This window comes from Ixodes scapularis, unplaced genomic scaffold, assembly GCF_016920785.2.
Source record: "Ixodes scapularis isolate PalLabHiFi unplaced genomic scaffold, ASM1692078v2 PGA_scaffold1__304_contigs__length_218370807, whole genome shotgun sequence".
Lineage (NCBI taxonomy): Eukaryota > Metazoa > Arthropoda > Arachnida > Ixodida > Ixodidae > Ixodes > Ixodes scapularis.
The window spans coordinates 114417531-114443235 of record NW_024609846.1 but is presented as its reverse complement, the minus strand read 5'-3'; the positions used below and the strand labels follow the sequence as shown (position 1 = coordinate 114443235).

At 47.8% G+C, this 25705-nt stretch overlaps 1 protein-coding gene across 1 annotated transcript in view; it reads left to right on the top strand.

The window, feature by feature from the left end:
* The window catches only part of LOC8053885 (calmodulin-binding transcription activator 2), a 955024-nt gene that overhangs the window by 867308 nt on the left and 62011 nt on the right, over positions 1–25705 (top strand). Inside the window, 1 exon segment of the mRNA XM_042290892.1 lies at positions 22974–23045. Coding sequence (XP_042146826.1) covers positions 22974–23045 — 72 coding nt within the window.

Here is a 25705-nt window from a genome sequence, read left to right as displayed (position 1 = left end):
CGTCGACTGAGTCTGGTCTTAAAGTGAAACGAAGTATGCGGAGAACAAGTCGTCTGCCTCTTGCGCAGGAGTTGCAGTGACGTCAGAACGACGCCGAGCTCTGATTGGTTTTGATTGAAAGGATAGTGGGTAGACCTCGCTGCTAGATGCCTCCAGATATACTAACAATTTTTTGTTTAATCAGCCATTAAGAGTTTGGCGTTCTGACATCATCGCAACCCTTGTGCAAGAAGCAGACGAACTTGCTCTCCGCATAGAAGCAGTTTTGCGAAAGCAGTGTCCCTTTCTGTTTGCTTGGATGGCGCTAGCGCCCTTTTGACGCTGTCTGATTGGTCCCATCAGCTCGAGAGCATGGGCCGCGGCTGGACTTTGGGTAAAACGAACTATAGAAACACGGAAAAAATGTAAGTGTACTTTTTTCATGTGTTGGGAAGCTGTAACGAGTAACCTAACTACAGGGTCCGATCGAAAAAAGTAAACCCTACTTTTCGGCCCGCATAAAAAAAACTACGCATCGCAGAACGCTCAAACTCCGCCAGAATGTAACCCTAGCGGTCCAAGCGAGATGCCAAAGTTTCAGAACATGAGCTTACCTGGCTCGAAAGATAAAAGAAGAAAACGAGAAATCTCTACGGGGAGGCTCCGACCACGGAGAGGCGCAGACGGAGGCCGTCTGCTTTGCGTTGCATCGCATAGGTGGCGGCACCACCTATGCGGGTTGGCGGGTTATCACGGGCATCTGCCGGGCTTGGCGGCAAATTCGGAATTGTTCTCTATCATTTCTGAAGTTTCACTTACGCACTGCTTTTCACTGCAACGGAAATAAAGATTACGCGCTCTAATTTGTGATACCTCGGTGGATTTGCTCAAGCATAACATTTCTTCATGCTAATTAGTTTAGCAGATGCCGTCTGCTTTGCTCTTCGCAAACCCGAACACCGGTGGTAGCGCCACCTATGCGATGCAACGCAAAGCAGACGGCCTCCGTCTGCGCCTCTCCGTGGGCGGAGCCTCCCCGTAGAGATTTTTCGTTTTTATTTTTTTTTTTTTATTTTATCTTTTGATTAAAGTAAGCTCATGTTGTAAAACTTTGGCATCTTGCTTGAACCGATAGGGTTACATTCTGGCGGAGTTTGAGCGTTCTGCGATGCGTGGTATTTTTTACGCGGGCCGAAAAGTAGGGTTTACTTTTCTCGATCGGACCCTGTACATTACCTGTTAGTCGAAATAGGTAACTTAAGTACGTTACCCGTTACTCTTTTGAAAAAGTAATGACTAGCTATACTACCTTACTGAAAAAAGTAACCCGTTACTGCCAACACTTGAACAGAGTACCTTTCCAAAAAGTGGGTTCCTGGCCGGTTCCATTTTCAGTGTTCGTCCGATTGGCGCGTGATTTACTCGCTTTCCGGTGCGCCTAACATACGCGCGGGGACCGCATGCTGAGGTGAGGAGATCGCACGCTGGGCTGAGGACTTGTACATATTGGAAGGGTGCATCATGTCACCGCGAACGGGCGGTAGATCGATACCCGGCGGTATTCGATAGTTTTAGGGAACCGTTTTTGCACATCCTATACATTACGATGGACCCTCCGGTGCAATCTGCGCATCTGCTACCGCAGAAGACTAGCGCATGCGCAGTTCGTACCGGAGGGCCTAACGTACCGTATCGGATGTGCAAAAACGGTTCCCTAATACTCTCTCTTACTTCCAGCGCGAGCTCTCTTTTTTAAGGTTCAGCTGTTGCTCAAGCTTCGAGCGTTCACGCCTATTGAGGCACCACAAAGAGCAACGGGTTCATGCTTGAGGCAAAGCATTTTATTATTTTTTTTATCCTTGTCTCGTGAGTTTTAGCGGATAAAGTTTTGATAGAACGAGGTTGGTAACGGGGTAGTCCGCTACATCGTCAACACTTGCCATGAAGTGCGTGCGGAGGAATATCGGTTCTGTGAAAATTGATTTGCTAAAACTCCCTAGTTTGATTCTTTGACGTTTAGGTCTGCCTATAACAGCAGAAACTCCTCCTTTATGGTGTGCTTTGATTTTTGTTGTTTTCTTGCAGTGCGATGTTTGCGTTTCCCAAATGTAGAACCTGGACCGGCTTTCTCGAATCAGCGTCTCAGCTTAGACTACGAGTCTCCAAACGTTTTTGCCAAGGGACCGGATTAGCGATCTGTCGCAGTCTTGAGCGCCGGGAAAAAAGAAGAGACAGTAATCATAAATGGAGAAAAACTGAACTAAAGCTAGATAAGCATTTAAACACGAAAATAGATGTCAGAGTAAGTATTAAAAAATAGTGGATTCTGCTTGAATTTGGAATTGAATAATTAGCGAATACCGCTAATTATTCAATTAGCGGTATTCTTGCTCACAACACGTGTGAGCAAGAAAACTCACCATCATTAATCAAAGCGCACGGGAACTTTGGCGTATTCGCGCGGTGTAAACGACTAATTAAAATTATAAAACTAAGGCTGACAGTATGAAATAGTTGCGACAGAGGACTCTAAGAGCAATGTACACGAGGACGGCATGGAATTTTAACATAGGTACACAGGGATTAAGGGTCTAAGAATGGTAATGCTGGATATGACAATTAATAGTATGGCGAGTGGACTCGCGTTACGGTGCAGTTTCTCTCCTCTTTCTGGTATCTTAGTTTGAGTATTTGGAGCGCGTCGCTGCGCCGTTTCTTTACCCGCACTTATTTTTGCACCGTTAGCAGCGAGTCTGCTGGAAGCGGGCTGCGGGCCGGGCTTCATCTTAAAGACCACTGCCAGCCGCTGGCCGGTCGGAAGACTTTCACGGGCCGTCTCTGGCCGGCGGGCCGGGGTTGGGAGACCCCTGGCTTCAACCAAGGAGGTAGGAAGCATCTCGAGGCGACGTGACGCCACCAGAAGTGAGGGCGGTGGAGATTTCCGTTCTTGAGGGAGACGCCCCCCAGGATTACCAAAAACGGACAAGACCAAAAGACCCTATTGTACGGAAAGGACACCCTCGGGCGCCCTTGGGGGCGTTCCCTCCGACCGCGATTTCTACTTCCACCTTCACTTGGGATTTTTCTCGTTCGCCTGGCTGGAGCCGGTATGTCACCTCCTCTTCTTCCCACCTCCATGGCATATGGACCAACGTTACTAGAGCAGAGTCAGTTGACAAGCTTCCTGTAGAATGTCTGGCGCCTTCTCGTGGCGCGTCCGTTCGGTGGCGCTCGCTACGCTATCAGCCCGCCCTATGGAAAGAAGCGGCGGAACCTGCGGAACGTCGGGTGCACATTGCCTCCGGTGGAATGTGATTCTATTGGGATTTTTATGATAAACATAAAGATTGCAAAAATAGCGTCTTTTGAGAACGATCATTTTCTATCGCCCTTGGAGGCGTTGCCGCAGGTGGCGCTAGGAACGCTATCTGTCCGTACCTGCTCGCGTGCGAGCAACAGAGAAGAACCGTCGCGGATGGAAACAGATAGACAAGCTTAAAGCTGAAAAAAAAGGTTCAACCGGTAAACTTGTTCTTGAAACAAAAGAAAGGACGAGCATCGAGCCAGCAACAGCGAGCGTCGAAGACGGCAGCAGCGAGGGTCGAGAGGTCGGCGTGACAGCTGGATAGTGCGGGAGTGAGTTGTCCAGGCCACGCTGGGCTCCTTACCTACTACTCTCGATATTTCAAGCATTCCGCCTAGAATGTTTGAGCATTGAAGAGTCGGGTGACTGACTCGGCAAGGTCATATTGGCCTTTTTATCTATTACACTCGCGGTAAGAGTAAACAGGAATCTTCTAGAAGTACGAAGAAGCTTTCCCTCTCAGTCACGCACGCGGCACGCCGCTTTTCTCTGGTGCTTATCAACTGATAGATCTAATAACGTAGGCGTAGACTGTGTGAAGGAAAGCCTACCGAGCCTGGTTTATGCGAGCTCTTGAGACTCAACTTCACGTGCCACTCCACACGTGCGCTGGCTTTGACCGTACTTTAGTTAACACAGCCTTAGCTGAGACGCTGATACTCGAAAGCCGACCCAAGACACGTACGTCTTGCGCCATAACCAGCTTTTTTGTTTAAACAAAGCATGTAACTTCACTTTAAAGAGCGGCCACCAACACGAGGCGAAGAGCACTACTTTTGAACAAGGACAAGCAACTAAGACAGGAAGGGTGCTAGCTCTCAACTCATCTCTCTTCAAGAAAAGGCAGGCACACATAACCACTGTATCAAGCATGTGCAATGGTACCATGGCGTAAAGCCAAAAAAGAAAGTCCAAATTTGTACTGATATGCACTAAGTATAGCCAATCAACGTACTTTCCTAGAGTACTCTAGTACATCGCGTCTCCAAAAGACGTTCACATTGTTTTCCTCTTATTTTTTTTTTTTTTTTCTTTTCAGCGCAAAAATAAACTACTTATCGCTTAACGATGAATCACCGCTTAAATGTAGCACTAGCGGTCCGAACCAAATGCCAAAGTTTCAGAACTAACTCTTCCTCAATATGTATCGGAGGTTTTCTTCATGTAATTATATCATCTTGAACTTCAGAAATATCTAGAACACAAAGACAGAAAGGACAGGATATGACACACAGCTGACTACCAACGATGTTTTAGTGTAAACTTCTTCCTTGCCTTTTTGCTCCTTCCTTTTGAGTCCCAAGTGGAGCACAATAACCTATTATATAATTTACCCTATTCCACTAATAAAGATCACTCCCTATATTTACACTTATAGAAAAAATATGTACAAATCATTTGCACAGTATTCCTAGCCAACTATTGTTTTTGAACTAACCCGCCACAAGCTCGTGCTGTTGTTGTTTGGGGCGTGACATTCTGTAGGTACTGTCTTTCTTTTTTGTGGATGGTGCGCACGCCATCAATCATCGTTGGTAGTCAGCTGTGTGTCATATCCTGTCCTTTCTGTCTTTGTGTTCTAGATATTTCTGAAGTTCAAGCTGATATAATTACAAGTATGTACCAACAAGCTCAACTCTTAACCGTTACTCGGTTTTCTTCATATTTCAATTGTAATATGGTGTCCGTTTTCACTGGCTCCATGTACTTGTGCTCATCGTCGGCCTACATTTGCCCATTGAAATTTTCATAAAATCACTGATAACTTCTGAATAAGATATCGGTTAGTTCTTCAACTTTGGCATCTGGTTCCGACCTGCCCTTGGGAGGAGACTGGGCTTTCGGCGGTGCGTCGTTTATTGTTTAACCGTGAAAAGTACGAAACAAAAAAAGCACTATTTTTTTAGGAGACTTTGGAGACACAGGAGTTCTTGTTTATTAAGTACATTTGGTACGCCTCGGGAGCCGGATATCATCATATTCCCCTTTTACTAAATCGCAAAAACAAAAAACAAAAAAGCTACGTATAACTTGTATTTCTTCTTCTGGAGACTTGATTCCTGAATCTCTTCAACGATTGTCACACGCCGTTTATAATCACTTTAGGCCGCCCTACTCCCACGGTTATGTTAAATGGGGTTGCTCGTAGAAGGAGTGGAAGAATGCTTCATTAAGGCTCTGTAATGGGATGAGTCCTCCGAGGTGAGCCCGTTCTCGTGCCGAGAGGCACGTTTCTGTCCAAGGCGTGTCGCATCGATCCTCGTCGTGAATGCAGGCTGAGTGAGGATATTGTTTCGCGGGTAGAGACCGGCCTGATTGCTCGGGGAGCTGATTACATTTGTCGACGCGCTAAACCCGTGAATTTGGATAATCAACCCCGACTTATTTGGCGCTGATTCGGTCGTGTTTGAGACACTGTAAGACGTATTGTCGCGGAAACTACGAGCTGAAAGAGTCATTCGTGCTTCTTAGACGTACTTTCCAGTCCTTGAAAGAACTGTGGTCCGATCTAGGAATGGAATGCGAAGTTAATCGAGGTCCCATATTTCAGACTTTTTGAACGATTGAGAGATAACTATAATAATGCCTGGAGAAGGGGAAACACAGCGGACAAAGGACAAGCATGAATCTCCAAACACATTTAAATGGCTGGTGCGCGACTGAAAAAATCCGCCTGGTTCTGGTTTCAAACCAGGGAGCTCTCCATTTCCAGTGGAGTGCTCTACCAACTGAGCTACCCAGGAGTTTGACGTCCGCAGAGCAAAGGGTTTTAACAGCCGCCACAAGTCTAACGCCAACAAGGGTGGCTTGCATTTTTAGGTTATGATGATAATGCAATTATTGCAAAGGTTCAAGCGAGCTGGACAAGAATAACGATACACAAATCTCAAAACACACTAGGTAACAGGTGCGCGAAAAAAAAAATCTTGTTTAGCTTGCTTGCATTTTCGCATTAGTCGCATTATCATCATATTCTTAAAATGCAAGCCACGCTTGCTCGTGTTAGACCGGTGGCAGCTGTTAAAGCTTATTTGATCTACTTAGCCTAACTCCTGGTGAGCTCGGTTAGTAGAGCGCTCCACTGGAAATGGAGAGGTTCCTGGTTCGAAAACAGGACCAGGCGAATTTTTTCAGTGGCGCGCCATTCACCTAGCTCCGTTTGGGGATTTGTGTTTGTCCTTTGTCCCCCTTGTTTCCCTTCTCCAGGGATTAATATTGTTATTCTTGTCCAGCTGGCTTGCACCTTTCCATTAACTGTATTATCATCATTGAGAGATATTAGAGCTTGTAAAGAACAGATATAGAACAAGGCTTGATCGGGTGCTTCAGCTCATATTGTCCGCGGATGTACGTCAGAATCGGCATCGCGCCGTGTTAAGACCAACCGGATAAGGCCTAAACAACAACAATCGTTTTAAGAAACGTCGTAAAAAAAATCTAGTACTTTCCTAGGCAATAAAATTTAAGTATCGAATTGGGTGCCAAAAAAACGAACGTTTTATGGAAAGCGCGAGATTACGGCGTTAATTTGTATTCATTGGCTCGCAATGCGTTTGTTGAGGCTCGCTGATATATGCACTGAGATCTAAAGCATACGAGTTCAAAATATTTTCGCGAGATGCATGAACTACTAGACGAATTCGCGAACACACTTCGGAAAGCTCACTTCGAATCTTGTTTGCCACAAAAACAAACTAAGAATTGTTTGTTTATTTGTTTGTTTGTTTGTTTGTTTGTTTGTTTGTTTGTTTGTTTGTTTGTTTTACGTGTCAAGATAACGAAGGGCGTCTGGGACGACCCAGCGGAAGACTGGGGAATGATTTCGACGACGTGGGGATCCGTGCAACCGAAATCTCAGCTTCAGGGCGCCTTCGCCCCAATGAGCCTCCGTCAGATTGCATGCACCTCGGTTTGAAATCGATCCCGCCACCTGGGGATCCGTAGGCTGACGTCTTGCCTGGGAACAGCCTAAGGCGGATGCTTTTTGTTCTCACAACTCGTGGCCTCGAACAGGTTTAACGCGCCTAATTAATTGTGTTGTGCTTATGTTTATACAGCCGGAAGTTTAGTCAGTCCCTATGGGCGTCCGGTGTCTCAGCTGTAGATGAGCAATAGACCTATTGCTAAATTACCCACGCATCGAGGTGAATGCACGGATTAGTGTTCCACGCGCCACACGCGCACGCCTTCCCCGTACAAAAGATTAGAAGTAAATAACCAAAATAAATTGTTGACGAGCACGCGTGCAAGATGCAATTCGCTTTAGGCATTTGCTTTAGAAAAGTTACTACTGCTGAGGCCAGCGCGCGTGGCGCGTGGAACACCAATACCTGCATTCTGCTTGATGCTTGGACAATTTAACAATATATCTATTTAACCAGGTCAGTGCAGCTGCTAGCCTGGGGTCTTTAGCGTGCACCTCGCAGTAGTGATACACGACCGCACGCCGGTACGGTGCTCATCCAGATCGAAACAAGAAGGGGGCGGGAATTGAACCTAGGGTCCCTGGGTTCTGCAGCGCGAGCTTTCGCTCCACGTGCTTCGAGCTGGTGCGCACTAGCCCATTCGGTTACCATCGATCCCCCTTTTTAACGCGCCTGTATTCTTCTAGACTGTCGCGAGATGCGATACAATATAAGTGTCTTCAAAAATCCTATTTACTGACAGTTCAGTTTCGTTGCATACGCACCTTCGAACGTGTCCGAGCGTTTACCCTTCTCACAGAATACGCAAGAAAAGCCGACCATAACGACGACGCTCGTTGAACGTCTTGCCACAGTAATGCGTTATACACTGAGACATGCCCGCCTACGTGATCGGTGTGCCGTCGCAAATCTCGTTGCTCAGTTAAAACATTTCCTCTCTTCCACAGTAATCGACTGTCGGTATCGCGCACGAAGATATCGACGGGTGGGCCTTTGTAGTATATGCCTGGCGTTCCATAAACCATTTCCTTCTTACCCGAAGCTAAACTCCGAGACAATATGCGCACATTGAAACCATTAAAGGAAGAAACCACATTAATTTCCTTCATCTTGTTTTGCTTCGAAGCAAACAAACAGCAAATTGTATATTATTCACCCGCATCGGGTATCGGTTTCCGTTATACGACCCGCTATCGTGTTTAACGTTCTTTAAGGCGCTTAATCGACTCACCTCGTAAACTCGCGCGCGCGCGTTGTAAAATTTTTTTGTTCATTGTTGATGCGTTTTTTGTGTTCCCTTTACACGCGCGCATGCATTCTCTTTTGTTGTCGTTGGCGGTCGGAGCTCGCAAAGCATGGCCGAGTTGCCGCGTCGCCCCGGGGCCGTTGTGCATCTGGGGCGTGGTTATTACCCCGCCGAGGCGATAAGGTGCTTAGTGAAAACCAGGGGGAAAAATAGAGACACAAAGAGAGAAAGAAAGAGGGGGAGATACAAGCTGTCCGTGTATCAAGGAACGCCGCCATTGGAGAGGAGGGTTGGAGCCATGGTTTCCCTTGGGGCCATTGTTTTCTAGTGTCATCGTTCCCGGTGGGAGAGGAAGGGTAGACACATTCCCATGACTCCGTCCATCCCTAAGCTGATAGTGCGGTGGGAGCTACATGCTCGCCGGACCTATCAGACGCCTCAGCTCTCTGCTCGTGAGTATGGCGGGAGCGTGATGACGGAGCACCATCTAGAATAACGAAGGCCTCCGAACGCTCCGCTCTTTCTTCATGGTACGTCATCAGAGTCGGATGGCGCTAACTCGGCTATTGGGCCCGAGCCCAACCTTCGACGCGCTGATTGGGCACGAGTCCCAGCCGAACATTGGCACAGAACTCGGGGCCAATCTCAGGCCTCGATCGATCTGACTGGGATGAGATCACGGTGCGGAGGCCTTCTGTCTAGGTGGTGTTGGATGACGTGGTGTTAGACGCGCGACTGGCCCAAGTAGGCATGTAACTTCCACCGCACTGTCAGTTTAGGGCTGAACGAAGTATAGGTCCTGGCCCAGTTGTTTGTCATTTGAGGGAAAGAGAGTAAGGGGAGAGCCGGGGCGGGCGGAATGGGGCCATCTTTCCGCTAGGCCATTGTTTTCTCCCACTGTGTCGCCACTGGTGCGTGGAGGGAAAGGGGGAAAAGGGCAGTCGGGGAAGGGTGATAATTAAGCCTTCGTCGGGTGGGGAGGACCCCGAAATAGCGTCGCCGTCTGCCGGACGAACTGCGTCGACGCTTTAATGTGTCCGCGCCGGCCCAAGAGCCACCAACCTGGAATATCGGTGGACATCGTCCACCTCACTCACTCTCCCTCCGTCGTCCGTTCCTCTCTTTACCTTCCCCCCCTCCCCTCCCTCCCTTATTTCTCAACGCTCCGTTGTCTCTGCCTTTTCGTTTCTCTTCGGCCGTTATCTGCGTGGTCGTTTCATTTGATTTCCCGCACGCACGAATGCCTTTCCGTGTTTCACCTCGTTTCGTGCTTGTCTCTATTTGCGTGACACGCTTTCTGACTCTTTCTTTATTTATATCTTATTTTTATTAGCTTCCTTTTTTTTTTAACCGCGTACAGCGTACACTTCACTCATACGATATTTCTGATTGTTTCATTTCTCTCTTTCTCTATCAATCTTTCGTTTTCTACTTTTCTTGAATTTTCCTTGAATTAGCTTTCCCAAGCGCGCGCACGTCTTACGCTTACATTCCAGTATTCTAAGCTTTGTTTCTAAACCTCTGTCTTTGCCGACCTTAGTTCGTCTTGCAATGCCAAATGCCCAATTACAAAAAAAACGACAACTTTTTTTAGTTAAGTTTGATTTTGTTGTACCTAATTATCTCCTTTTTTCTCTCCGGTGGTCTTTGTGTCGCTGCGCGGGTGTTTGTTCCACGGGAGTTCCGCCTTCCTTGTTCTCCCTTTCTTACAATTGTCTTCTCTTCCTTTCACGCCGCGTGCGTTGCGTGTTTCGCGTTTGGGGAGGTCGTTACGGGGTCCCTCGGGCCGTGCGTCGGCCGACTTTTTTGCTTTTGTCCCGGCACTCGCAGGAGACTCTGCCATCGCTGCGCAACCCGCGGTGTCATTAGGGTTTTCCGTGATGCACCGCGCAAATTGCGTGAGCGCACGTGCGACCAAGATTTTCCACCGCAAACCGTACATAGACAGACGCTCTGTTTACAAATGAATCCGCGGTAGCCCGCACCAGGTATGGGTACCGCGCTTGTCAAAGAAAACATATTCGCGTGAGAAGTTAAGGCCGGTTCACACATATAGCGAAGCGCTAAGTTAGCGCTACGTGTGCGCTCGAAGGAGCGCTCATGTGGCGCTTCCTAGCGCGTGATGTAGCGCTCTGTTAGCGCTCCAATAGCGCTCTGTTAGCGCTTCAGAAGCGCTTTGTTAGCGCTCTCACGCTCCTTGTGCCGTGCTTGCTGCTGCGGAACAGCGCGGTCCCCGCGATTCCTTTGTTATTGTTTTTCCTTTGGCATTGAAGGAAGAGGAATTAAAACAGCCGCTCTCCAAACAAAGGGTTTGGCAGGCGATCCAGAGTCATGGGCTCTGAGCGACTAATTGATTGGGTACGACCTCATCGCTTTCTATTCGATATGCGTGACCCTGGTTTCAAAGACACACAGTTAAAAATATTCGCCTACGAAAGAGCTCTGTGTCTCGGTCCCTCAGCCTGGGAACAAGGTTCGCCGGGTACCCGTCGGTATCTCGGTGGCGAAATATTTTCGCGCACCCAGAAGGCTCTTCTGGGCGTTAAGCCGTCCGCACACATGTGCACTAATCGCGTATCTAAAAGCATTTGTCGCATTTCTATTTCAGCATCCCACATGTCCGCCATGGTGCTGCTGATGCACACCCAACCACAGGAACCGGTACCGCGGTGCACGCGCTAATCCGCAGCACCGCGGTACAAGAAGCGCTACTGAAGCGCTAACACGGCGCTACTGGAGCGCTAACAAGGTGCTACTGGAGCGCTAACAAGGCGCTACAGAAGCGCTAATCGCGCGCTATGTTAGAACTAAGTCACGCGCCAGAAAGCACCACATGAGCGCTCCTTGGAGCGCTCACGTAGCGCTAACTTAGCGCTCTGCTGTATGTGTGAACAGGCCTTTAAGCGTGCGCCGCGCCCGCAGCAACAGCGCCTACTTCGGTGGCGGGACTGACGCGAGAGTCGGACCTTGGTGTACGGCCTGTCGGTACGGGTCTTCGTTACGGCTCAAATTAGAACAATCCGTACAAAAGGGGTTTATTTAAGGGTTATGCTTCTATGGAAAAGAATACGAAAAAAGGTACGGCGGTACATTTCTAACGGCTCTACTTAAAGATAGAACAAAGAATTTTTTTTTTCTATTTAAAGTCTGCGTTGAAACGATAGGACGTTGGTGATATACTAGCTTGAATTGTGTTTATGTTCAATTTTTTTTCTTCTTTTTTTTTTTTTTTGGAGGGGAGGGGGTTTGAGCTAATTAAGGTTGATATTGGAGATGCATGTTTCTGTAGGTACACTCCAATTTCACCGACTACGACAGCTGTGTCGCAACCTTGGACCCGACGGTGTACAGGGGCGAGTGAGTTCGCTCAAACACCCGAACACCGCTTGTTTTTTTCTTCAAATTTTGTTTTTTCGGTTAAAATGACTATTGTAGAGAAGTGTGTTTTCGCAAAGTGAAAGCGCGCTACTTAAATTTAGTATAGAACACTAACTGGCATAATTATTAGGCGAAATATTTTGTTTAGTAATATTTAGTTTTATTTAAATAATACTACGAGCCATTAAAGGCCCGGAGTAGGGTTGGGTAGAGGTTTTAACAAAATCAATGGCAATGAAACTATACAGTTTTGGAAAAAACAGGTTAATCAAACTAAGTAAAGAATATACCGGCATTCGAACAAAGGAGGGGGAACAAATCAAATAAAGAAATATATATACACTCAAGCACAACCAAAAAAGAAGACTACCACTAGCCAGCATGTGTGCTAAACAGTGAAAACAAGATCTAAAGAGATGCAGTATGTTGAATTATACAGTGTTAACCGCCCGCAAAAGGGATGAACCTACAACAATTAAATGAAGTAACCATATGCTACAAAGCAAGCCGTTTGAAACTTTGGGCAAAGTTTGTATTTATAAATAGTTCAAATGGTAAAGAATAGCACGAGGGAAAAAAGAGCTAAATTTAGAAATATTAGTACGTGCCAAGATGAGAGTTAAGGAAAACTGACGCCTGTGTCGTGTGCTTTTTGATGTTAGCGGAGAAAGATATTCTAACTTCGTTATTTGAGGCGGAGAATCGAGCCTTTTATATTTTCCATAAATAAAACGAACAGCGCACCGTTGCACCACTTCCAACCCCCACGTGTCCCTCTGAGTGAACGAATCGCTAACGATATTTGCGTATTCCAAACTTGAGTCTGACTAATTGTAAACACGAAGTTTAACTGGAATCGGAGGGGTTTGTCAGCTTTCGTTTAATGAAACTCAACTTTTTTGACGCCGATGCACAATTATATTTGATGTGAGGAAACCGCGAAAAAGATATCCGATATAATTAAACCAAGATGCTTACAGTCACGCTCTAAAGGTACCGGAGAGTTCGCGATCTCGTACCTAGACCGTGAAGTCTCGCGTGAACACCATTCGCGTAGCGTAGCGCAGCCCTCTGACTGGCGAGCACAGCGAATCATCGCGATATTCACGTCTGGCACAGCTTTGAAGGTAGACACGCTGTTGCCATGAACAGCGTACATACGTTCATCTTCCCGAGCTGCCCACTAATTGCTTTCGACTCTGCGCGAAATGTTTCCTGACCGCGAGTTGCGCTCCGGCGATCAGAATTGGCAGAACCTGCTCATCAATCTGCTCGCATCCTGCTCCTGCCAGAAACTGGAAATGAGACGCGAGAGTTTCAAAGGAGCCGAGCACGCCTAACAATAGACTAATGCGCGTTCCATACAAATCGGTCTCCCACTCGGCACAGAACGCGTGAGACCCGTTTCTTGCAACGTGGAAGCGCGCGATGTGGTCCGCACCCGGGGTTCCGGCGCCCGCGGCCTGTTGTCTGTCACGGCGGAGGTACAGCCTAACAAAGACGGATGGGCGCCGGAACGCAGACCTCAGCTTTGCACGCGGATCCGCTCGAATTAGCCTCGTCACGCAAAACCCCGGGACGTGTCCCGGAACTTTCGCGGGCTTTACGCTGATGTCTGCGCGGACGCCTGTGAGCTCCGGGGAGCACGCGCGAGGGGAATTCGCCTAACTAGGTTAGAATTGCCGATGGGCTCTCTCTCCCGAATCTTTGTCCACCGCTCTTTTTCGCTTGCACTCTGTCGCTGCTCGGGTCTTTTGCGCTTTCGTGTTTCGCTTTCTCTCTCTCTCTCTCTCTCTCTTTCTTTTCAGTAAAAGAAAGTGTAGCTGGCAGGCTGCGCTGGAGCGATATCTGTACCTGCCCTAAAAGGTTTCTGCTACATCTCCAGCTTGTGCGCTTCTTCCTAAGCATTAGGTCCACTGAGATGCTCTTCAGAGGAAGGTCATTTCCACCATATATAGTTGCGTAGGACCAGTGTAGCTGCATTAGCTCACAGATCAGAGCAAACTTGTCGTCAGCAGCGCCCATGCGGCTCCGACCTACAGAATTGCGGCGGCACCTACGAGCCGTTGGAGATTAAATGTCACGTGACAGGAACGGACAAATCGCCGTTGTGACAGTGCCAGACAGTGTGCGATAAAGAGTGCCGTGTAGCTTCCTGAGTGGGGCCTGCCCACATTGTGTTTTTTATAGTATTAGTGCCATAAACTTACGGCTGCTTTACATTGTACTTTTTTTTTTATTTGGTGACACCTCAGTAGTAGTGCTATTTAACTTCCGTTCTTCTCTTTGAGCAAGTCATTGTTCCAATTTGGAAGGAAATCCTCCCGGAAGCTCTTGGACTGGCCATGAACATTTTGAAAAAGCACAAACTTGTTTATGGTTTAAAAAATAACCGCTAAGAACTCGAAATCCCCTGAGAAGCTTTGGAATGGTCCTCTGTCTCACATAGTCACTTGACTTCTTCAAGGTTCTGATTTGTTCGGAACTGACGCGACGTCACTTATTTCAGTGTCGGCATTCTGTTTTTCTTGTTCTGTTGTGATTTTGTTGTGGTTTTCATTCGTTGACTCCTACAAGCGCCTAATCATACGGTGAACTGGTTGTGGAACATCGCTTGCACAGATGCTTTTCTTTTTAACGCAGAATTGCGTTCTCAGCTGCCATAAACTTTTGAGAACAAAAAAAAAATGAAAACAGAAGAGACAGGAGAGAAGACGCCGTGACGTTTCGAATAGACATCACGAGTCGCCAAAAGTATTCGGAAACAACTAAAAGAAATGTGGTATAAAATGATATCGTGGCGACGCTTTAAAAAGACGGCGGTGCGTGCCTTGACCATCGATGCAGGAAATCATGTTCCGCTGCGTCCTTCTTAGAACACATATAATAATACTGTGTGTATGTTTATTCTCCCGGAAGTTAGCCTAAGTGGCGTCTGGTGCCTCAGTTGCAGATGACATATTTAACCAGTGCAGTACAACTGCTAGCCTGGGGTCTTTAACGTGCATCACGCAGTAGTGATTACACGGTCGCACGCCGGTACGATGTTCGTCCATCTTTAAACACATTTCTGCATACGACAGTGTGATCGAAAGCTCAAAATGCAACTGCCAATGTTGTTATATATATATATATATATATATAAATTGGCACATTCTCTGCTGCCCGCTTTTCGCTGCTATCTTTCTTTCTTTCTGTCTCTTTTTCTCAGTCGTCTTATTGTAAGATTGTTAGGGACTGGTGATAAAGGGACAATACATTAGGGGCGACTATACGAAGAGGTCACACTTTTTTTAACGTATTATTCCACTTCCTATACTCCGTTTCACCTTATGTTGTACCGCAGCGAAGGCTAGAAGCGCGAGCTCATAGCGTTTGCAGCTGCCCTTGGTGCACGAGACCTTGTGCCGCCGAGATGTGCCCCAGAGCAAAGAGCTCGCGCTTGTAGCCTTTCCTGCGGTACAACACAAGGTGAAACAGAGTATAGACGCTCTGCAATCGATATACTTACGTTCCTGTGTCCTGCACGCGTATCTATGAAGTTACTAAAAGTATAAACACAAAAAGGGACAAAAACGACACGTCTTTTGTCGAAATTTGCGGGGTTTTTTTTAGGCAAAAGTCATATTTGTCTCATTACACAAGAAACGTAGGCGCTGTCCGCGAAAGATGATCATAAACCTACGTTATCAAGCACGCGCCTCAGAAATAAAACACAAAGAAAATCACAGCAACGTAGATGCTTCTAAGAATGCGCTGCGTGTAGGAATGTTCCCACACGCAGCACTTAAGCATTTTAATTGTCTTCGGCCATTTTTTTTTTTTTTTTAGTAACGTCTAGTTGAAATAGTCATGTTCACCTTCAACCTAGACATTTCGATTACGCGTTCCTGTTTCTCCGGTCCGCGTCGTGTCTCCGAGTCACTTCCGCCGTGTTTTATACTTTTGCCTCCATTCTTACGTTTGCGGTCGCGCTCGGTTTCTAAATCTGTCCTCTCGTTCCAGCGTCTCCGCGTGTATACCCTCCGCTTCTCTTAAACAATGCCCCGCGTTCTTCTCCGCGGTCTTCGGCCGTGGCGTTTTATTTTCATTTTTTCCCTTTGTTTCCTCTCCTTTGTTCTAATCCTGTTAGGGATATCACGAGACCCCACTTTCTTTTTTTCCCCTGGAATCACGCGAAACACTAATCCAATAATCGGTACCGGTTCTCTCCAACTCGCGTGCGTGTAAGCGTGTCGTCTTTCTTTACTTGGTCTCCTTCGCGTTTTCTTTTTTTTTTCTATAGACGCTTCGTTTCAACTTACGATTGACTGCAGAGAACGCTACGTGCCATTCCATCCAGTCCAACGCTGTGGAAATTACCACGAGACTTTCGGGCGGGGCGCAGCGACTGGCGGGGCGCATAGTCACGTGGTTCGTTCTCGGCGCGGGGCTGGCTGGAATGGCTCGTTGCATCCACTGCGGGCCGTCGTAAAGGAAAACGGAGGATAATTTCTCACTGTGTTTCGTTACACGCCGCCCAGGGTCTAGTCTCTTCACCGCAACTCTTTTGCGAAGATCTCTTTTTTTTTTTTTTTGCGTCTTTTACAACGATCTGAAGAGCGTCACGCCGTTTTATTTCGCGAGGCCGAGAACGCGTTCGCGGTAAAGGCCAGACCGTCGTTAAAAGCGGGCCGAAGTTCCGTGCGAGTAAAACAACTCGGAAGCAGAACGTCAGAACGTCGTCCACAGTTTGGCTGCTCTGCTTTCCAGCATGTAAAATGTGTTTAAAGCGAAGCCTTTTTTTTTTTTTCGGGATAAATGTGTAAAACGCACTTAAACTCTTTTATGGATAAAATGGGGGTTGCGTCTTTTCCTACATACACCACTCTGTTCTCGACCGTAGCCAACGCTGTGATCTGACGAAGCCAATTGGTAATCGCGCCAAAAAGTGCGCCGTCACGGCTCGTTCATTTTTTTTTACTTGCTATTGCCAGCAAAATCGATAACTCACTAAAATAAATAAATAAAGGCGCAAGGTACACCTAAGCACTTCTTATGAGTTGTGAATGCGAAAGCATGCACGCTATTGTTCCGCTCCCTTATTTCGTCTGCAGCGTATTGCGTCGACGGCAGAGCGCGCCCCCTCCTCGCCGCTCTGACCTTGGACGTTTCGTGTTACCGGCGCGCTGTCGGACACGCAGCGCCATGGGGTGGCGGTCGTTGAAACTGACGCGCAGCGGCTAGTGGGAGCCTCGTCGACGCGCGCCAGCCAGTGGGACCGAAGCCGAAATCCATCAGCTTCACTCCGCTCCTGTGGGATCGGGGAAAGTAGGTGCCGTTTGGCTAGGCTTTTCGCGTGGTTTCATAGCTGGGAGCTGGCTTCACTTGGAGAAAGGATTTAAGGTGCCGTTTCGCGCGGCTTCACAACTGATGACGTCGGCTCACTCCATGGGACAGTTAATGCTTTCGCATAAAAAAGAAAAGCGCAGGATAGCGGTGCTTTCACTGCGCATGATCGATTGATTCGGTGATAGCAAACGCACAAAGACGACGATTATATCAATGAAACGTATTCTAAAAAAAGGCCCGTGCGTCTACTTTCCCGCACCACACTCGGAGAGCTAATCACCGCAACTTACGGAGGCAGCTCAGCAAATGACGATGCCGAAACATATGTTTAGACCAAAAAAACTTTCACCCTTTCCACTCTCGTAAAGAATTAAGGAAGGCCAGCGAAGCTGTACTATGGTGGGAATGAAGTAATGGCCGGCTGCGAGTCGTCAAGCCAGAGTGGAAAGGCTGGAAAGGCTGCCGCCGTCGCTCATAGATGGCGGTAGCTGTCCAGAGTTTTGTGTCCTCGTTTGTTTGCTGGCGGACACGATCCTGAGGAAACTAGCCCTTAACAGCTCCGCTGTAAAAACTTAGTCTTAGTTGTGACATTAAGCAATACAAAACGTCACGCTTGCATTGCTTAATGTCACAACTCAGACTGCGTTTTTTGGTCTAGACGTATGTTTCAGCGTCGTCATTCGCTGAACTGCCTCTATAAGTTGCGGTGATTGACTCTCCGAGGTTTGTGCGGAAAAGTAAACGCAGGGGCTCTTTTTTTTTTTTCTTTTTTTTTTTTTTTTTTAGAGCGTATTATTGGCTCGGGTCAGACTGTAAGTGGAATGGATTATGGACCGACTCGACTCTCTGACGTCACGCCACCATGGGGGCGCTGCTGTCAGCACTGCGCATGCGCAGATGCTTTGCCTCACGCGGATCTGGTCTCTGCGCGCGCGCAGTGTGCCACACCCGGTGTGGGCGAGCGCGGGCTTGATTGTTTGTAAATGGTGTGTTGGTGTGTATAGGCTTCTCAAGGTCCTTTCCGGTGAGGAAAAAAATGGAATTGGGTAGTCCTACGCAAGACGAACGGCCGGTTCAAGATGGAAGGGAGAAAGATGTGCTATAGACGCTTTACACGCGCGCCAGATTAGAGCCGCCATTGCTGACCTTCTTCCTCGCCTTACCGAGATACCCATCTTTGGAAGGAGCGTTGGCGAGCCCCCACAAAGGCCAGTGCTAAGAGGAACGACACTGTAGAGTATAAAATGGCGCAATAACCTGGCCTGCTATAGTAACGACAAAGTGAAGTAAATCAGATAAGAGGGAAAAAAACTGCTGCAAAGCGTCTCTAGACCTTTGCAAAAATTGCCTACAGCGCGTTGCCATCTTTGTCTGCTGGACTGTGGAACGCCCTTCGGAGCGTGCGCTGTTGCTCCGCTGTGCGATATATCAGGCGCTGCGCATGCGTCCACAGCTCAGTGATTCAGCATCTTTCGCCTGGATGATAATTGATGGAAAAGTCCATACTTCGCTTCACCTTAAGTCCAGACGCAGTCGACGCTACGAGCTTATGGGACCAACCAGGTGCCCTAATCTGGACACTTCGCAGAAGAGTCGACGACAAATCCAGAGGTCGTGATTGGCCGGCTGCTGCGCTTGACCTTGGCGCCAGCCAATCAACGCCGCCGGATTCCTCGCGGACGTTTTCGCCAAGTGTCCGGGGGCCCTAATCTGGACACTTGGCAAAAAAGTCGGCGAGAAATTCGGCGGCTATGATTGGCCGGCGCCAAGGTCAAGTGCGGCGTTGGCCAATCGCGGCCGCCAGATTTCTCGCCGACGTTTTCGCCAAGTGTCCAGCTTAAGGCCCCAGATTAGGGCCCCAGATAGCGCCAAAATCTCACCATCGTGGTGTTCGTCGCGTTTCTGTACGTGTTCTGTCGTCGCTGACCCTATCATAAACAGAAAAAGGCCCAGTGACTTGCGCTTTTGGCGCTGTTTGATTGGTTCCATTAGCTTGTAGCTTCGGCTGCGTCTAGACTTTAGGTGCAACAAAATATAGCTGGTATCGATTAATATTTTTTATGTGCGCTAAAGGCATGAGTACACGTGCGTGTGTGTGGTTTTGGCTTCTCTTTTGCCCCTATCTTCTCCGTTTTTTTTTTTGTTTTTTTTTATTGTGACACTTGTTAATTGTGAGGTTTTGCAGCGGATCCGTTATGTGTACAATGAGGCCCGCCAAATCTAGCGGTAAACGCTTCTCCGTAAAATCTGGCTGCAATTTACAGTGTATCGTAACACTGCGACGTCACGCGATGCGTTCGTTTCCCCGTTAAAGCCGCACAGAGAAATTCTCCCCTCTAAATTGAGCGGGCCAATTTCTCCGCGAAATTTGGAGGGTGGAAACTGGGATTTCACGGGACGCTGTGACGCCACGCGACAACGTAACGCCACGGTCATGTGACCACATACATCCACGTGACGGCACCTGACAATGTAACCTTTGCACCCTTGCCGAATTTTCAATGGGGCGGAAAACGGTTGTGTGTAAGCCTGCGGCATGCAGAGTGTCATGAACCAGTGTCATGAACGAGCAGCGCGCTAAAAGCGTTAAACGACTAAGTTATACAAAATGTCCCTTCAAAAAAAAAAATGTACACTGTCTTTTTATTTTTTTTATATAAAAAATAAACTACGCATCGCCGAACGCTTATTCTCCGCCCAAATGTAGCGCTAGCGATCCGAACCAAACATGCCCAATTTTCAGCACTAACCGTTATCTTATTCAAAAGTTATAAGTGATTTGCTGAAATTTTCATTGAGAAAACGGCGGCCGACAGAGCTATTGAATACATGGAGCTTTATGGGCACCGTTAGTTACCGAAAACGGGCCGAAAAGGGGCCCCATTTTCCCATTTAAATTTTCAGAATATCGCGTAACGTTTAAACGAGGCACCGGTTAGTGCTGAAACTTTGGTACCTGTTTCGGACCTCTATCGCTACATTTGGGCGAAGAATGAGAGTTCGGCGATGCATAGTTTATTTTCGCGACAAAAAAAAAAAAACTGTATTATTTTTGTGTTTTTTTTATCTTTTCTTTTTTAAATGGGGGGGGGGGGCGGGGGGGGGGCGGGGGGGGGGGCGGGGGGGGGGCGGGGGGGGGGGGGAGGGGGGGCCGGCCGCTGTATTTAAAGTTTAAAAAACCAAAAAATAATTTCAAAAAGAAAGTATAGAAGGAAGTTAAAACACAAGGAAGACGCCCCAACGGGACTCGGACCTGGGTCGGTGCGATGGCACAGCTACTCTGGAAGCATCGCCACCATTGCGCTCCCGGCGAAACGCCTCGGCGAGAGTTGTGTGACGTTATATATGAGATTGTTACGGGTGGCGACTAAAAAAAACAATAAATAAACAGGAATAAATAAACATTTAATGTGGCGTACTTATGCCCAAAACGAAATAGAAAAAGGGATAGCGTCGCAGGCGTCGATGGCGGCGAAACAGCAGGATTAACCGCTCATTCACACTGGAAGCGGATCCGCGTTCACAAAGCGGTTGCGAACGCGGTTGTATAAAGATCCAGTACAATTGCACGCGCACTTGATGTCATCGAGTGCGCGTGCAATTGCACTGAATCTTTATACAACCGCGTTCGCAACCGCTTTGCGAACGCGGATCCGCTTCCAGTGTGAATGAGCGGTAAGTGCTGGAACGAGATGGACTCTGCTCGCCATGCGGAGTCCCTTATGTACCCTCGTGGGTTGCTGGAACATTTGGCGTAGAACTTGCGGCGCGTAGAACATTGGGAAATCGATCAGACGACAACGTTCTCGAACTTACGAGAACGCCAAGTTGAAAGAATAAATAAAAGAACATTCCGGTAACTGGAATCGAACCTAGACATTCCGCGTGACATTCAAGCGCGCCAAACATTTGGCCACGCACGCGCTCGCTCGTTGACGCGCGTGGCAATATACGATGTGACCGCTCGCCTCATTGATGTCGCTTATCGGGCTAGAGCCGTGTAAGGTAACGCTCGTTTACTGGGTCTCGCCCTGGCTAACATCTGTGGTGAGCAATGATAAAACTAGATAAAACTAGAACGCATTCTGTGTTAGCTGGTCTTTGTTAAAGTCACTGGGTCCTCTGAAAGTAGCCTGACTGCCTTCTCTCCCTGCTAGCCGGACAGAAACAGATACTAACACACAGACGACCAAACCTCGCAGGCTGATCTGTTTCAGTTTCCATGACAATCGCCGTTTCGGTCCATTTAAATCTTCGAAACTTCGAAAGGGTCGTTCTGAACCACTCGCGCCAAACTCGCTCTGTAGCGTCATCGTACTGAAAGTGTTCCTTGCCAATATAAGCGTCTCGGGCACTGTGTATCTGATCAACTTATCAGTCATGCTTATCTCCCCTGATCTCTTACAATGATATTGTTGTTCTTGCGTTTTTCAAGAAAGGAGAACGAATGTTTAATGCCACCGACGCCGTATATGGTGGCGGTCCGAAGATGTGCGCTTTTTCGCCGGTGTGGGGAGAACAAAATCTCGGTATTCAAGAAATGTCTCTGTAAAGCAACCTGTCACCGGAAATTTGGATTGGCTCATCGAGGATGAAGAGCTCAAGGAGAAACCGTTCGTTCTATGAACCAAAATGGTGACCGCATACGCTTAATCTTAAACAAGATGTTTTGTCTTTGTAATTGCGTTTCAGATGTTTTGTGCGGTTTGAAAGAGTACACTACTGAGTTACTTAATAGGTATGCGTGTGTGTTTTCTTTTTATCTCATAATTTACTTAATAGGTGTGTGTGTGTGTGTTTATCATCGTAAAAAATAACCCCAGAAACTTGAGCTCTTATCAGAATGTTGGATCTTCATCGAAACATCGAGATTTGCTGCTAAATTATTAATGCATCCTGACTCAGCGTCAGAGGCAGTATCGACCCCCTCGCTTCACAATTTCTTTGAACGTGTTGTAAACTGAAAAACCCGTAATAGGCGCTTGAACCAACCCCCTCCCCCTTTCCGCGTCCCGTCCCAAGAAAACAAAAAGTTCTTTGCTGAGAATACTTCGTGTCCAAAAGAGTGCTGAAACGATCATCGAACTCAAGCCTTGCGTGAAAATATTTTTTCTTCTTCTTTATATTTCTGCTCGCTGAATCTCTACGGTGCAGTCGCTTTAGAAACCGCGTTCGATATCGCTTTAGTTTGCAAATTTTGCGTGGTGCGTCGATGAGCATACTCTACTCCGTTTTGTCACCCTACGATGAACCATAGCGGAAGCTGCAGGCCGTCCCAACCAATCCGGCGCCGCGAATGTGTCACGTGTCTACGCGCCCCTCACGTTGCCGTTACCCCTCCCTAAGGTAACGTGACGCTCACGCGGCATCGGACTGGCTTCGATGGCTCGTAGTGTCGTGCGTGGTCCACCGTTATTAGGTGAAACGGGGTGTGGCTCGTGGCACGTTCACGCACGGCGCGCTGACAACCCCATAATTGATTTTCTTTCACGCGGCGAAGCTACTTCAATTTAGGCGCGTTCTTAGCCCCCACACTTCGGGCGCGTCTTCTAAGTTGAGTAAAGTATTTGCGTGCTCCAAGACTTTTTATGCAAAAAAAAAAAAAATAAAAAACTATATACGCTCGAAAAAAGGTTCTTAGTAATCTAAAGAAGGGAATGGTTATGCCGTGCGCAAGTTTCGGTGTTATTCAGCCTGAATTTTGTGTGTGTGTGTGTGTTCATTCCTTTTTTTTTAAATTTTTTTGCAGTGCATCTACGGATGCTACGTCCACTCTGCTATTCTGCCAACTTTCCACCGACGCTGCTACTGGCTCCTACAGGTAAGCCTTTTCTTCGCGGTCCGCTGTTTCACCCAAAAGCTGCTGTTTCACCAAATACAGACACAGGTACTAAAAGTAGAGAGCCTGTATTGGGAAGACAGGGTCCATGTGAGGCCATGGCAAGCGTTTGCAATTTCATGGTGGACGCCTTCTGCAAAGATTTGTCGCAAGCGCGCATGCGCTGCTTTTTCGCTTGGCGAGATGGGGAAATCAGGCGGAAAGGTGGAGAGGTTTGCAGACGATCAACGCTTCTGCCACCTTCTCGCGGCCCACGAACCACGTGACCACGTGCACGTGACCTAGATAGAGCAGTTGTGGAAACCCTTTGTAAGGCAGGTTTTCTAAATCCGGGGTCACACTGCTCGTACATCATACAAACAGACAGTCTGCAAACACGAGTCACCGGAGTATCCTCCGTGGTTCGAATGCCGCGCGCCAAGTTTTCTCCTTGAACTCGTGGCCCTGCGGCATTCGAAGCACGGACCTCGCGTTGACTCGCGTTCGAATCTGTATGTAGACTGTCTTTCGTATGATGTACTATAAGCAGTGTGACCCCAGCTTAACTAAAAGCATAAGGTCGCGGCGCATTCGCTGTGGTTGACTGGTTCAGCCGATGATAACCCACGCACGGAAAGATGGCAAATTCCGTGACGTTGCTCTTTCTTGTCGCTGCTTGATTGGCCTCATTAGATTCAAGTGTGCCTAGATATCTCAGATTGTTTCCAACTGGGCGATCGCGGTCACGTGGTTGATGAGCTACGTTGGCAGCACGAGCTGCGAAGAGGTGACGAAAGACAAGTGGAACGCCATTACAGTCGGATCGACCGAGGGCCCCTGAGGTTGGGCACGAGTGCTGTGTGCCAGTGTTCGGCTAGGGTTCGTGTTCACTCAGAGCATCCAAGGTCGGGCTCGGGTCCAATAGCCGAGTTAGCGCGATACGACTGTAATGACGTTTCATGATGGGGAGGAGCCGCCGATGCGGAGGCTTTGAATATTCTATAGGTGGTGTTACCCTCCGTATGTGTTCCCATGCGGCTTACAATTATGTTGTGTTGTTCCTCCGACACGCCTGGTTAATCGAATTATCGATCGGCCAAGAGATAGTTCTTTTTGCGTGTACTTCTGGATGAGAGGCGCGACGCATCGTTCGGGATAGAAATTGGTCGGGAAAAAGGAAGGTAAGCCTCGGGTCATATTGTTCGTGCTAGGAGCGGCGCGATAATTAATATGTGCGTTTCATTGTTTCTGTATGCGAATGGTATGCTGTGGGCGCTAGCTCCGAAGTACGAAGAAGCGTATATTACAATTTATAAAGCGGATTTGTTTTAGAAAATTTCAGTCGGAGTGTTTTATAAACAACAATACGACTTATATCTGTTTTTTTTTTTTATGTATTGGTTTTTGCGAATTTCCCGCGAAGGTCCCATTTTTTTTTCAATTCGTTCACTCTAAGAAGTGGGGGGTATACAGGGGTACTCCCCTCATCCCATATGTAACTCCCCAAAACTATCCTTCGTCGTTCTGTTCACTGACGTCGAGCTGGCGATACCAACTTTTGCGAGCGGCTTGATAGCTGTTAAATATAACGTATTAAATAGCTAATGTGGGTATCAAAGACTGCAACAACAAATATTACCGAGGTTTTGCAGCAGGGCCATAAAAACCTTTAATGTCTTAATGTAGGCTTTAGTGAGTACATTAGCTATTTTAATAAGTTGTATCGCTCGACTATCAAGCCGCTCGTTAACGTTGGCTTTGGCAGCTCGACGTCAGTGGACAGAACGACGAAATGTAATTTTGGGGAGCTATGTATGGTGACAAGGAGGATAGCCCTGTGCACCCCCTATTTCTTAGAGTGTTGGCTCAGGGTGTTTAAACTGGCTCCCTCTCGTGGCGATCACAACACACGCATGCGGGCTTATCAGTGCAGTTTCGCTGCGCCGACCGTACAATTATACAACTGCGACCAAATAAAAAAAAAAGTGCAGTTTATATACAAACCTTTTCGTGTGTGTAAATAACCGGTTATAGGATAAAGTCTAGACCTGCAAAATCAGCTAATTTCGTGGTTCACGTCATACTTTCCTTGTCTTCAGAATGTTCTGGGCAGTGTTGCGGAAGGCAGGCGCGTCGGTGCTTATGGCAAGGGACGTATTATTCGTAGCCGCGTTTATCTCTTAATTGCGATTGGCATAAGTTCGGAGTCGGAGAGAATGGCGATGCCTTCGTGGAAAGATTGCAACACGGGCGCGCATCGATTTACATCGATTTACGCGGTGCAAGCCGTCGTCATGTTAGGATGACTCGCGCTGTGCCATCCCCGCTGACTCATCTGGGCTGTACCTCGTCTCAACTTACCATGGACCGTTGTGGACGCTACGAGCCACCGAAGCCGTTTCCATGCCGTGTATCGTGACCTTCGACAAGGGTGTGGGGAAGCGGCGTGCACGGGCGCGTAATCACGGGGTACATCCACAGCGTTGGGTTGACTGGGACGGCTCGTAGCGCCGCTGAAACGGAGCCGAGCGCGATCGTATGCGCTGCTGGGGAGAAAGATCAGCGCGCCCGAGCCCTGTGTGTCGTTAATCGTCCGGGGTACAGGGTAACGGCATCGGCGCATCTTTCGAACTGCTAGCAGTTTCCGAGGATCAAAAGGCGAA